This window comes from Empidonax traillii, unplaced genomic scaffold (assembly GCF_003031625.1).
Source record: "Empidonax traillii isolate 1590-97213 ecotype Southwest subspecies unplaced genomic scaffold, ASM303162v1 scaffold5:size3517227, whole genome shotgun sequence".
Taxonomy (NCBI): Eukaryota; Metazoa; Chordata; class Aves; order Passeriformes; family Tyrannidae; genus Empidonax; species Empidonax traillii.
This window is the reverse complement of record NW_020955198.1, coordinates 826,624-840,616: the sequence shown is the minus strand read 5'-3', so window position 1 is coordinate 840,616 and position 13,993 is coordinate 826,624. Positions and strand designations below refer to the sequence as shown.

The following is a 13,993-nucleotide window of genomic DNA, read 5'->3' as shown; positions in this document are numbered from 1 at the left end:
TTCCTAGGACCTTGCTCCATTACAGCATCATTCTGCTTTCCTGTCTTGGAGGGAAAGAGCTGTACATTCCAGCACTGCTTGGGCTTTGCAGGAGGAGAAGAAGGAGTTAAAGGGGCCTCCACTGAGGCACTAGGAAGTCTGGAAACAGTTTAAGGTCGTCCTGCCCTGAGCAGCAGCAGCTCCAATTACTTGAGGCCAACATCTGGGCTCAAAGAGGGGCCTCCCACATCCTGGACTCCAGGGCAGGAGAGGAGGGCTTCAGCTCAGGCGGAACAGGGCCTTGTCTGCCCTCACAAAATAGGCACTGCTCACACCTGTACTTACTGTACAACTCTTGTCAACTGCCCAGCCAGGCTTCCTCATGCCCGTGATTCCCAACCCCTGGCATCAGCAGGGAGAGAGACAGCAGCCACAGCCAAGCATGTTTTGCTGCAAACATTTAATAGAAACCTGACAAAGTACAGCACTGGGGTAGCATCCTTACCACCACAGCTGGGCAGAGCCAGCTCTGCTCCCCAGTCCCAAGGGAAGCACCCCAGGGAAGCAGAGCAGAGCTTCAAGCTCGGCACTGCCACCCCACAAGCAGCCTGGTGCTGCAGGCTTTGCTCCTCCTCCAGTGCCAGCTCCATGTCCCCTGGGAGTCACTGCTGCAGGCTACACCGGAGAAGGGAAGAACCGGCCCACCTTCCTCGGGGCCGGCCCCTGCCTGCGTGGGGAAAGATGAGTCAGGGGTACAAAGCGAGCTCCCCTGGGCTCCCACCCACCCTCGGCAGCACTCACGGGGGCCGGGTGGCCATGCCCACGCAGCTCCGCAGGGTGCTGGGGAGGCAGCAGGTACCGACGGGGCTCAGCTGGCCTGGCTTGAGTTCCGGGGAGACAATGGGATGGAAGAACAGCTCTGCAGGACAGAGTGGGGACAGCTATCAAACCCCAGCCATGGACAACCAGGACCCTTCAGAGAAGCTACAAGGCCAGGGCAGGAGGGGCTGGGGCTCTTGCGTCTCACCACATTCACCCCCTGGGGCTGGTGTCGGTACTAGGTTCTCCTGCTCTGTCCCCATAAAGCCTCTCCAGAAGTCAGGTGGCAGCGAGAGAAGACGAGCCACCACCTAGGCAGAGAGGGATGTAGGACAGGGATGTTGGCAGTGCCCAGGGTACACCCCATGCCTCAAGGACCCCTCACCTTGCACTGCCGCGGCGTGTCCTCCATAATGGTGAGTGGTGTGGGGTTGGCTGAGCTGTGTCCTACCAGCGTAGGGCCAAACACACGGGACAGGTTGAGCACATCCATCTTGCAGTCAGGGCTCTGTGACACCCTGCAAGCAGGGACAGAGGGTGTGAGCATGCTGCCCAGCCAAGGGGTCCCTTATCTGCAGCTTCCCTGCTCTAGGGCACAAAGCTTGGGAGCGGGGCAGAGAGCCAGAAGATGGGGACAGAACCTGCACCAGGATGATCCACTCACTTGAGCAGGTGCAGCATGAGGAAGGCCAGGGTGTCCCTGTTGGCTGGGGGCAGCTTGCTCACCACATGCCGCAGGGCTGTGTCACAGGCAGCACCATCCAGGATATCTGTGGTGGCACCAGGGATCACTGTTAGAAGCAGCCTCTTCTTCCCCCATGCCCCACCTTGGGACCCCTGCTCACCAGCAGCACTCAGGAAGGCAGGGTGGAGGCTGAAAGTGACCAGTGGTTCCTTGAGCCCCCGCAGAAAGTCCTTGAGCACACCGCACACCACATGGATGTCAGTCACACTGCTGAGGGCAGGCAGCGCTCCCCCAGCCCGTAGCAGCCTCCTCTTCCACTCCCGCACCAGCTGCTCCGCACCCGGCACCCGGTACAGCCCTGTCTGGGGCACAGGGAGAGAGGCTCAGCCCCGCGGGAACCACAGCATCGCCGCCTCCACCGTCCCAGCCCCTACCTCAGTCAAGCCTCGCGTCTCAACCTCGGTCACACACTGAACCACCAGCGGGGGCACCAGAGGCGTCGTGGAGGGGGCAAAGTCAGCCAGCACACCCTGCGGAGGACAACGCTGACCTACTCTGTGCCCACCACCCAGCCCTGCAGTCAGGGCGGGCAGAGGCCCAGCATCCTGGGGCTGATAGCCCCTAAGCCCATGGGGACATGGAGCAGCCCCCAAGCACTGCTGTGCCCCCTCACCTCACGGGGCCAGGTGTGATGGCGAGGCTGGGGTGCACAAGGGCTGGGGCACTGCTCCCGACACTTGGTGTGCAGCAGCAGCTGGCACTGACAGCACTTGATGGCAGTCTTCCCAAAGCGGATGCGGGAGCCACAGACACCACATGGCTCAGGGCGGATCACCTGGAGAGGGCAGCGGGGTCAGGGGCCCCCCTTCTTGCAAATACCTAGTACCACTTCTTTATCTTCTCTCAATCAGCCCCCACTGCCTCCATCCATTCCCCCTGCAGGCAGCACTATGGGCGTGGGGGATAGAGGAGAGCCTTGCCCCCTCCCCCCGCCCCTCTCTCGACCCTCTCCCCCTGCCTGCCTCCTAGGATGAGAGGCTGGGACTCAAACCGTTTTGGATGTGAACTGGTGCTGGACTGGTGGGAGGCTCTGTGGAGGCGAGGGGAAGGAGGCTGGTGCTGGCTGCCCTACTGAGCTGCCCTCAGTGTGGTTCTCCTGCCCAGGGGCACGGCAGCCCTGAGCTTCACTGATGCTGCACACCGTGGTCGGCTCTTCAGAGCGAGGAGGTAGTGGAAGGAGACCTGAAAGGCAAACCATCTCATCTACTAGCTGGGATATGGGGGAGGATTTCCAGCTCTCAGGGAACCTCTGCATGGGACAGTGGCATTTGGCATGTCCAGAGGACCCCAGTACCTCCATAGTGGGGATAATCATCCCTCAGCAGATCCCCTCCCTCCCATGTGACAGCAACATCCTGAGGCTCATCCTGCATCACCCACCAACCCTCTCCTCAGCCCTTCCCATGACCTGCACGCGTGGAAACACGATGTCCCTGGCAAGAACGGCGGCGTGGGACCAGAGCAGTGGGCAGGAGGCTTCCAGCAGGGCCTGGAACCTCAGCAGGAGGGTGCACAGAGGGGACACTTGCCTGTCAAGATAGGAGGCAATGAGAAGATGCCTGTCTGCAGCCCCACAGTTCTCCAACATCTCCTTCATGGTCTCTGCTCCACCTGATCCACATCGCTATGGTTCTCCACAGCCAGGGATCTGTCCCCACTGGGACTAGGGTGATATAGGTTGAAGGACACAGGCACCCAGAGGGGACAACTGTCCCCCTAGCAGACCCCCCAGCACCCCAGGACCAAAGGCTGCAGTATTGCCTTCTGGCAACGGGACAGCCCACACACCCCATCCCTTCTCAGGGCACGCTGGGGTCCCTACTCACAGCATTGTGGGGTACCACAGATGAACGGTGTCGCTTTGCCATCACAACAGGGCCAATCTGAGGGGCCAGGGACACACGCTAGTAACAGAGAAAATAGTGTGAAGAGCAGGCAGAGACTTTGCCCCACATACCAGAGCACTCACGTCAAGTGACCCCAGCCCAACAAAAAGTCCCAGTCTCATCTCACCCCCCCAGCATTGCCTGCCCCACACCAGGCACGTGGGGGACCCAGGCCCCCCCTTTGGGTTGGAGCCAGCCCTGGGGCTGGGAGAGGCCAGGCCAGGCCTGCAATGCAGAGGTGCAAGTAGAACAGGGTGCGGGATGCCCACATATGGGGATGAATTATTGAGGAGCCCAGCTGGGCCACGGTGGAGCATAATGGAGTTTCTATTGATCGCGGGAGGTTTGCCGAGAGACGATGCTCCCAGCCCAGCATCAATAAATTAAACCCCCTGCCAGGCTCCTTCAGCGTCTTGTGCTAGGATGGGTAAGTATCTGGGTGCCCTCACCTCTCATGGCCCAGGGCCAGCACCCCAACATGGGCTGCACACTAGGATCTCAGTGGGCAGAGGGACCCATGGGTACATTACTAGATAGCGGATCAGAGCTGGGGGATCCTTACCCACAAAGGGGCACAGAGTCCACCTCAACACCAGCCCCTGGGGTTCCCAGAACTTCCCTCATACCTGCCTCTCCGGGGCTTTGCGCTTCAGAGTCCGCACCACCGTCATATCAACATCCTGAAAGGCAGCAGGGAGTCTAGGGGCTGGCAGGGCCAGGTGCAACCCCAGCATTCATGCCCAGCTCCAACAGTAGCCCACCCCTAACCACGGACATGCAAAGGGGCTGCTCCACTGCAAAAGTGGGGCAAAAACACCCCCTCGCTGATAGGGTGAACCCTGAGGGTCACAACAGGACACTCCTTACCACATCGTCCTCGGTGCGGTCATAGCTGATATCTGAGTGGGACAGGAGGGACTGGCACGACTCATCCACTGCAGATGACCTGCAGAGTGAGCTCAGCTGGAGCAACTCCCCCCTCAGCCAGCATCTACTCATACAGCTGCTCCTGGGAGCTCACAGCTGATGCCTCTGTAGAGCCCAAGCACCCCCATGCCCAACCAGTCCCTCGAGGCAAGCAGCAGTGAGAGGGAGAGGGGCTGGGGTGAGGTCTGCCAGCCCTGCTCACCTCCTGCCCGGTGCCAGGGTTGCCCCGAGGCGCCGGCCAGCCAGGGCACTGAGAACAGAGCACTGGTTCTTGCTCAGCATTTCATTGCCCCATGGCTCCCGCATCAGAGACTCAAAGACCAGCTGAAGTTTGCGCTCCTGTAAGTGAAACGGTGGTGGTGAGACGGTGGGGCCCCCGCAGCCAGCCCTGCGGGGTACCCCTGTGGCCAGCCCCCTGACCTGCTTCTCCAGCTCAGCCTCCGCCCGGTGCCGCTTCTTCATCTCCACCTCCACCTGGTTTCGGGCATGCTTGAGCTTCACCTCCAGCGCTGCCCGCTCGGCCTCCACACGGGCCAGCTTCTCGCGGGCACGACGGCCGTCCTGCTCCAGCCGGCAGCATCTCTGGCGAGTCGCCTCGAAGCACCGAGCGATCCGGATGTAGTCTGGGGGCAAAACCAGCGGATGGCCAGCCAGGAGCGGGGCCAGCTCCCCCAAACCCCGACGGAGACAGGGGTCCCGGGATGCCCCGGGCCGAGGGGCTGCACGCACCCACCTTCCTCCACGCTACCGCCGAGCTCCAGCAGCTGCAGTCCCTGCTCCAGCCGGGCCAGGAGCCGCCCGCAGCGCTGCCGCAGCATCCCGCCGCCCGCGACGGGACGGGAACCCCGCAGTCAGGCAGCACAGCACCCCTTCCCGTGGATCCGCCCACAGTTTCTGCACCACGCTCTCCTCTGACCACCTGGATGGGCCGTGCGCCCCCGGGACGGCGCAGGCTCAGGGGGCGAGGGGCCCTCCCGGCCGGCCTATGTGGGCCGGGGGCCGGGGTGGAGCCCGGCCCGGCCCCGCCTCCGCCTCCCGCCGCCACCGGGCCCGACCCGCCGTCCCGGCTGCTGCCGGCGAGGGGGAGCGTTCCCGGGATCCCTAGGCATGGGATGCACCGGGGTGCGGGGGGCAGCACTTGGCTACAGGGGTGCGGAGCAGCGTGAGGGTTACCTTTGGGGGCAGGGGATGCCCAGGCACTGGATGTACCTAATGAGAACCCTTGAGCGGCGCAGGGGCAGTGGGTGCGGGGTGCTCGGGAGTGCAGGGACGTCGGTGGGAGCACCGGGAGTGGGATACACGGGGGGTGTGCAGGGGTGCGGGAGGGGGCACCGCTCGGGGCGGGAGCGCGGATAGGGGCGGAGGAGCCGGAGGAACCGCTGTCCCTGTCCGCTGTCCCCCAGCACTGTGCCCCGCATGGAAAGCGGCGGGCGGGGCCGGCGAGGATCCCCCGCACCGGGTCTCCCGGCCAGGTCCGTGTCCTGCAGATGGAGCCACCTCCCCGCCGCAAAGCCCCGCCGCTGCCCGCGCTGCCCGTGGGACTCCCCAGGTCAGCCCCTCGCCCCGCAACCCCTCTCTGCCGCAGCCCCCGGGTCCTGGCGGCCCTGTGTTCTCGTGGGAGGGTCCAGACAGGGTGCGGGGAGCGCCAACAAAAGCAGCTCCCCCTCCCTAGGCCTGTCCCGACCCGCTGCGAATACCAGGAATAGCAGCGGAGCCGGCGGCAGGGCTAGGCGTGCAAGCCCCTGCACACACATACACACGCGCACACAAACAACTCGCAGGCTCCTCACCTGCCTTCACACCTCCGCGGCTGCCTCTGACCTGGAGAAGGGGTTTTGCACCCTGTAAACATGTGGCAGGAGGTCCACCCCAACACCCTGGTGCCTCTCGGGAGTGGCTGTGGGTTCAACATGCTCCTCTTCCTGTGTCATTCTGTCATCGAGCCCAGAAAATGACAAGAAAGGGGCATGGGGGAGCACTACCACATCCCAGGGATGTGTCTCAGGAACATGGGGACAAAATAGCCAGGGTCCAGAGAATAGATATAGCGTCCACGCAACGTGGACCCCACCTCAAGGGCTGAACCTCATCAGCATTCACAAGCGGGACTTCGTGATGCTAAGGACATTGGTCAGAATGCTGCCTGATGAGTGCTGCTGTCTAGGCTCCAGGCACTCCCAAGGCAGGGTTCCTGTCCCAGAGAGATGGGCTGGAAGCACCTTGGCAAGGCTTTGCTCCACACCATGCCAGCACACGGGAAGCAGAGGGTGTTTCTCAGAGAAGCTCCTTCTTCCCAAGGTTGAATATGAGTCAGGTTTTGGAGCGACTTTAATTACTGCTGGATCGATAGGCTCAGCATGGCCAAGCAAAATCCAATTGCAGCCCCGGGGGGCATTCCTGCTCAGCCCTCCCTGCCTGCCTCTGGGGAGGTACATGCTCCCTGGCTGTGGATGGTCCCCAACTCCACTGGCCCAGCACCCACCCACGGGGTGAGACCCCATTGCTGCACATGGAGGCAGCGTCCCACCTGCTCAGCCCTGGTAGGGGACATGCATTTCTGGGTCAGGGCAGCAGATAGAGATCACCTAGCCCTGCCAGCACTGCCTGGAGGAATCCACGCATCCCTAAGCCCCTTTCCACACCGTGCATAGAGCAGGTCTGTGGTCTCCAGACCCACCGTGCACCCTGGGTACAAGCCTTGGAAGCCCCCAAAAGGACAGAGCAGCCTTGATAGTATGTAGGCAGCCCCTCTTGCCCACCCACTCTGTGTCCCCACCGCTGCCTGTTCCCCCCTCCCAAGCCACCCTGGCTCGGCCAGGCACTGCATAAATAGCTGTTTGTGTCTCTGCTCGGCCTCTGCGTGGGAAATAATATCGGCTGATGGAACATAATGCCCTGCTTCACATGTTCAATTTTATCATTTTCCGAGGCAGGCAATCTTCGTTTAAAGCTGAATGGGCTGGGGAATGTTAATGAAGCGCCGGCGCTGCTCTGCACCGCGCTTTATCTCTTCGAGAATAATTTGGGTGAGCTCGGAAATAGAGTTCCCAGTCCCAATTCAAGTGGCGGCAGCACCGCATGCCGATAAAAGTGTAATTCCTGGCCAGCGCGTGGCCCTGAATACATGACAACTTAACTCTTGGGGCCCCACTGGGATGGTGCTGCCTGCATCTGCCTGCCTGCCTGCTTTGGGCCCGTCTGACCTGCGTGCCCAACACCAGCCTGGATGCTCAACCCAGGCAGGATGGGGTCTGTCACTCCCACTCACCCCAGACACAGAGCAAAATGTGCAGACCAGGGAAGAAAGATAAGAGGGCAGGAGCAGAGCTGGAGGAAATCAGTCTCCCTGGACAGACAGGACCCCACAGGCAGATCTTCGTCAGTGCCAGTCTGCTGGGGGCTTTGCTGGGAGAGGGATGCCCCAAATCCAGGGATGCCCATGCATGGGGGTCAGGGAGGAATGAGGAGAGGAAAGGAGGTAGGGTCAGGGCTGGGGAACCAGGCAGGAGGGAGAGAGCAGGGGAGATAGGTCCAAGGGAGAATCCCATCCCAGATAAACTGTCAGAGCCAGGTGGGTGCTTGCAGGTCTGAGCACACAGCTGAGTGAGGGACTCCCTCAGAAAGGGCCCTAGGCCCTGGTGATGATTGAGGGGAGCAAGGAGAATTTGTAGGAGGTGTTTGTTGGTCCTGGAAGTAGAAATTCAGGTTAGCAGGAGTAGGCAGCTTTGGCCCAGGGGGTAAGACCTTAGGTGGTCTGCCTAGTCTCACTCTGAGCCCAACCATGGTCTGTTTCCAGTTCCCACCAGCCAGTGGCAGTTCCAATCTCTGGGTCCCTGAGCAGGGCGACCCTGGGGTCCTGCCTGACCCTCACCATACTGCACCCAGATCCCATGGGCTCCAGATGCAGTAGATGGGTGTTCCCAGGGCAGCACAACACCCTCAGAGTGATGGTCCCTTATGTCCTGGACCACCCCACTCCAAAGATGCTGAGAGCAGGGCACCTTGGCCTAGCGAGGGGTCAGCAGAGCCACTTGGGCACCAACCTGGGCAGCCTCCGGTGGGGCAGTAACAGACCCTTCCCCTGGGAATGAGCGGGGCGGGCAGGTTTCCAGCACTGTTAATCAGGGCTGCAAGAGCTGGGATTAATGTGCACTCCAAGGCTCTCCAGTCCCAGCTGTGATCCAGCCCTCTGCTCTCAGCCAGAGCCGCCTCCACGCGCTGAATTATCAGCCTGAGTAATTAAGTGGAGAGCTTTGTTTTAATGCAGACATCTGATGCCTTCGCACCGAGGAGCACAACAACTGTCGCGGGTGTTTATGCTCCATGCAACACATCTGGCTCACAGGGAGAGAATCCATCCCCACCGCTGTGTGAGATTAAAGGGAACGCGGCCTGGATGCTGAGAGAGGAGGGATAGCTCAGCAGCCAGCGTGGTGGGCAGGACCCATCCTGGAGCATCACCTCACCAGGTCCTCGCATCCCACCAGGAAGACACTGGTCCAGGGCTGCCTGGCAAAGCACCTGTCACCTCCACTCCTCAGCACGCAAGGCAGCACAACACATTGCAAGATGAGGGATAATTATTAGCTTGGAGATAAATGTAAATAGGGCAAAATAAAACACAGGTTTATCAGAAGTAGATGGTGCCTGGCTCACCTGATACCTGCTGCTGATAAGGGAGCTGGCTATGGGGGGAGGAGGGATGCAGATCTCAAAGCAGCAGCTGTGCCATGCAGAAAATTGTTGCTTTGCACAGATTAAGGGATTAGCACCAGTGCAAGGAGCTGGAAAGAGGCTGGTGCGGGAAAGAGCTAGACTGCAGGGAGAGAGGAGATAGCATATAGGGGAGAGGATCCTGCTGGGACGACTGTGGATGCGCCTCATTTAATAGCTTCCTCTGTTGCCCAAAAAGTGGGGGCTGCGGGGAAATCTGCTGATGCCATACAAACACAGATCTTTTCTCTCTGCTTGGCCCCTAAACCATTGTGCTTTGATCATCACACCCACCTGGGATGCCTGAATAGTCTCATGGATTTAATGGTTTTCGTATGGGGCAGCTTGGCTGGCCAGCCGCCAAGAGTGAGCTGTGTCATCATGAAGGAAGCTTCTCCCTCAGCTTCCCCCAGGATCTCACAGCACCCAACACTTAGTGGGTGCTGCCAGCAGAAGGATTCCCTCACTCACTGCCCTATGGCAGGGCTGTTTCCATCAGAGAGCCTGCCATCACCTCCAACACCTCCAGCCCCTGGCTACTTGGCACTGCTGGACAGGGAAAGGGTCTGTAGGGGACAGAAAGAGGGACTCCTCAGTCAGGGGAAAAGAGGCTCCAGCTGGAAGTGTAGCTGCTGCATGTAGTGCTCCCAGTGTGAGCATCAAAGGAACCCCACAGGGAAAAAAACGTTTTCAAGGAGAAACACTCCAGGTGGTTTCCAGCAAAAAGCACACTCTGGGCTGCTCCCCTACTGAGCAAAACATGTCAAAATTTGGCAGAGGACCTCTGACCCTGTACTAATCTGGTCGAGGAGCAAATGCCATTACGGTTGAGTGAAGCTGCCTTCCCGAGGCTCATCTGACTCCCTGTGGTGTCAAGCAGCTGGGGCTGGAACAGGTCTGCTTCCTAGCAGGGCTGCTGGTGGGGACCACATGCTGGGAGATGCTGTGCCTGCACATGGGGACACTTGGGAGGCTTTGGCAAAATCTGGTGACAAAAACAGAGCAAGGGGAGTTTGGAGGAGTGGCACAAAACTATCCAGCTCTCTGGCAGCCCGGGGTATTTGAGGCTGGGAAATATGAGCTGAAGCAGCAGGGGCCACACAGCCACCTCCAGGCAAGCAGGCTGATTTATTGCCTGCATGAGTCAAAACTGCAGCCCATACTGGGCTGAGAGGCAGGACCAGATCCCCCGCCTGGAGACGCTCATGGCAGAAGAGCAGAAACGCCGTGCAAAGTAGAGTCATGGGAATGGCTTGAGGCATCCTATCCAGTTGTGCCTAGCTGGGCATGACTGCTGCCCACACTTGATGCCACTTACCAGCCAGAGCTCTGCAAGCAGAGCCCATGGCAGGAGCAGAAAAGTCCTGAAGCTGCAGAATGGCCGTGGACACACAGAGGGGGTGGCCCCAAACAAGTGCAGTTGAGGCATGAGTCTTGCTATGGGCACTGTCTCAGAGCGATGCCTCCAGATAATCCAGGTGCAACACCGGCGCTCCTGTCACAGCTGCCCTGGGAGACAGGTCATGGAGCAGGAGCTGCGGCTCATTCACCTAGATGGAAGAAGAGCAGCTGCTCTGTCAGTTCTGAACTCAGTGGTATCACAGGATGCCACTATGTTCCACTTGCGTCCAAGGCTGCCCCATTTCCCTTGCCTCCTCAGCTGCACCCAGGCCAGGCAAGGCATGGCTGTCCCCACAGACTGGAATTAATTCCTTGAGATACTATATCAAATGCTTTAATAAAAGCCTGATATATCACACCTCTTGTCTCCTCACCATCAATTTATTTAGCAATTTTACCCAAAAAAGGCAGTCAAGTCAAATTGGGCAGATTTATTCCGTGTGAGCTCCAAGCACATCTTTATTACTCCCTGTTTCCCTGCCCTCGAGGTCCTCAGAAGCATTTTTCTCTTGATATTTGCTCTATTATGTTACTAGGGATGAAGGTCTGTTGATGGGCAGTAATTGCCTGAACTGCCCTGCCTTCTCATGATGAAGATTGGTACCTTACCAGCAGCTGCCTCCTTGTTCTCCTGTCCTTCCTCACAACATTATTGACTAGGAAAGTTCATTAAAGAGACTCTTAATGACTGCAGCCATGCCAGCCCAGCCCACAGTGCTAACCCTTCCCGTGGTTTCCCTTGGTAGCTGCTTGCAGAAGGACGCATCTCATGATGATTTTTACACTTTTGAAGCCATGTGGGTACCTGAGCCATTTCTAAAACCCTGTTGACTCTCTTCACTAGAGCATACTGTCCCTTCCTTCTCCCCCTTGTTTTTGGGGTCTGACCCCTCTGGGCAGGCTGTGTTGGCCAGGCAGTGCGAGGGAGATCTTGGTCAGCCGTAGTGGAGAGCTTTTGGGGGGTCCTGGGAGCATCCCTGAGGCTCCCCCATGCCGGTGTTTGCTTTACTGCCCACTGACCCAGCATCAGCAGCCTCAAGAGCCAGGCTGGCAATGAGCCAAGCGTGATGCCGGGATTAGGCACTGCCTCCTACAAATGAGCTGTTAATTATCATAATCTGGTAATTGAGAAAAATCTAATTATGCAAAGCTAATGGATTTAAAGCTGTGCTGGGGAGCACAGGCCAGGGGAGCGCAGCTGGGCAGGGCCAGTGTCGTTGTGCTGGGGAGCGCAGGCCAGGGGAGCGCAGCAACTGGGCAGGGCCAATGTTGCGGTTACAGACACTGCCAGGGTCTTGCAGTGCCTATCGTTTCACTCCACGGCCCTGTTGGCACTGGGCCAGCTCCAAACATCTGCAGGAGAGATCCCAGCACTCTTACCCCCTTCCAGGCCCACAGGGCCTGGGCATCACCTCTTCCCTGCGCCCAGACATCCTCTGATTTCCCCATCTTCCCTCCTGGGATGTTTCTGGGGAGAAGAGTGGGGGAATGTAGCCCCCAATCCTAGCTTGGGTGCCCTCCCTGATCCCAACCTCTCTCTCTCTGGCCTCACAGGCATGGGTCTGGCCTGTGTCTCTGCTCTCTGCCACTGCCAGCGAAACAGTGCTGTAAGATCTGCCCAGGCGCGTGCACATGTGGTGAGCCCAATAGGGAAAGGCATTATCTTTTATTAGACAAACTGAGGTGGTTCAGAAAGGGAGACAAGCTTTTGGACACAAGTGCTTCTCAGTGCTCACAAGCAACTGTTTCCTTCAGCTTCAGTGCTGGACTCATAAAGAATTTTGTATCTTCCTGCACACTGTGAGGGCAAGGGATGCCGAGCGGTGCCAGCCCCTCCATTGAGTCAGATCTTCTTGTCTCAAGGTAGTGCCACACTGGAGAGCCTGGCAGCATCCCTATGATGGCATGCAGGTAATACCAGCATCCAGCACTTCCCCAAGGTCTGTGTCACTGCCCCCATATGGTCTGCCACCTCTCACTCTGTGCTCATGGGAGCCTGGCCCCTGGAAGCTTTTGGGAGCCTTGAAGGGGTGCTTGAGTCCAAGGGTCCAGGAGCTGTGGCAAGAGTGATACTCTCATCTCGGCTCCTTGGCCAGCCTGGATGCAAGGCTGGTTCAGGGCTTGGGGTTACCCCATATCCCCATGCAGCCCTGCCCAGGTGGCTCCTACATGTCCTGGCAGTGGGCTGTGAGGAATTTACCTATTTGTCTGTCTCCCCCTCCCTGGGGAACCCACACTAAGTGCATGGAGCTGGTGGAAGTAAGCAAGACTCCAACTAATTGCACGCAGCCCCGGGAGACATGCGGTGAGAGTGCCCTAAGCTTTCCAGGATGTTTCAGCCTCTGGCTCCAGTTCCTGTAGGATGTGGTGATCGCTAAGTACATCTGTGATCTCAGCACTCAGCAAGCTTCCCGCTTGGGGCAGGGTGCGGGTGGCACCACACTGCACCAGTCCCGCCCCGGCACTGCTGCACATCATTTGCCGCAAGCCCAGCCCGCCCTTTGCAGTGACGGCCATCCACTCCTCAAACCTTCTCTTGGCACCCTGGGATCAGTGGGGAGAGGAAGACTCAGGTGGCAGCATGTGGCTGGAGGAAGCCCAGAGGCCTCCTCCACACCCCTGGGGTACCTCCTGGTCCTCTGCAGCCCTTCCTGCAGGGGATTGCCCTAAAAGGCACCCAGCACGCGATGTCCCACCCCCACAGCAGCGCCCATGCAGCCTGGAAGAGTTTGCCAGTCGTTCCACCCTCCATGGCATCCAGCACATCTTCCGGCACCGGCGCTATACTGCCCGCAACCTGCTGTGGCTGCTGGCCTTCCTGGGCTCACTGGCCCTCCTCATCCATGCCTATGCCAAATGCGTGGGCTTGTACTTCCAGTACCCCCACAGCACCCAGCTGGAGGAGGAGACAGAACACAACAAGATCTTCCCTGCCATCACGCTCTGCAACCTCAACCCTGCCCGCTTCTCGTGGCTCTCCAGCCATGATCTGCAGTGGGCAGGAGAGATGTTGGGTCTTCTAGATGGTGCTGGCCAGCCCCTGGTGCCAGAAAGCCCTGAGAGGAGCAGGCTGGAGGCTCTGCTGGGGACACTGGGTATGAGTGAGGAGGAGAAGAACCGTCCCTTCCACCTGGAGGAGTTTTATGAACGTGTGGGCCACCAGATGGACCTGGGAGAGATGCTTGTACGCTGCACATTTAGTGGTGAAGACTGCAACGGCAGCGACTTCCAGACAGTGAGTGCCCAGTGGTGGGACATCCCAGGGTGCGGGGGGGGATGGGCATAGCCCCCGGGCCAGCACCCACAGCCTGGGGGTGCTGATAAGGGGATCCTAGCCCCCAGTGACCAGAGAACAGGGAAGGGGAAAGATACCAGGCATCAGTTTTTGCAAACTATAAGGCCTTGGGTTTGTTGGGGCTGGGGCAGAGTCCCATGCAGAACAGGGATGCACTGGGCTGGGCTGGGGGTGCTCTGGCAGTACTTGTGCAGTGAAACCAGGCTGAGAGGCGTAGGCAAAAAGTGG

The 13,993-nt window shown here is 59.2% G+C and overlaps 1 protein-coding gene across 1 annotated transcript; it reads right to left on the bottom strand.

The window, feature by feature from the left end:
- Positions 1 to 438: 438 nt before the first annotated feature.
- On the bottom strand, positions 439 to 5,774 carry LOC114055661 (rac GTPase-activating protein 1-like). Its single transcript, XM_027880038.1, has 17 exons — positions 5,530 to 5,774; positions 5,273 to 5,426; positions 4,777 to 5,022; positions 4,559 to 4,695; positions 4,297 to 4,375; positions 4,056 to 4,109; positions 3,370 to 3,447; positions 2,952 to 3,072; positions 2,535 to 2,725; positions 2,157 to 2,318; positions 1,918 to 2,013; positions 1,644 to 1,845; positions 1,463 to 1,568; positions 1,184 to 1,316; positions 1,007 to 1,109; positions 781 to 898; positions 439 to 706 (listed from the first exon to the last, which is right to left on the bottom strand). Exons 1-17 carry the CDS (start codon positions 5,772 to 5,774, stop codon positions 655 to 657), a joined length of 2,277 nt encoding a protein of 758 aa, XP_027735839.1. The 3' UTR covers positions 439 to 654.
- Positions 5,775 to 13,993: the final 8,219 nt, after the last annotated feature.

Excerpts from the sequence above, each read along its gene's own strand:
- LOC114055661 (XM_027880038.1), bottom strand. The coding sequence starts at position 5,774 with ATGCGGGGCACAGTGCTGGGGGACAGCGGACAGGGACAGCGGTTCCTC. Across the intron at positions 3,448-4,055 it reads GCAAAGCCCCGGAGAGGCAG|CGTGTGTCCCTGGCCCCTCA; the intron begins GTATGAGGGAAG and ends CTCTGTTACTAG. Across the intron at positions 1,846-1,917 it reads AGACGCGAGGCTTGACTGAG|ACAGGGCTGTACCGGGTGCC; the intron begins GTAGGGGCTGGG and ends CCTGTGCCCCAG.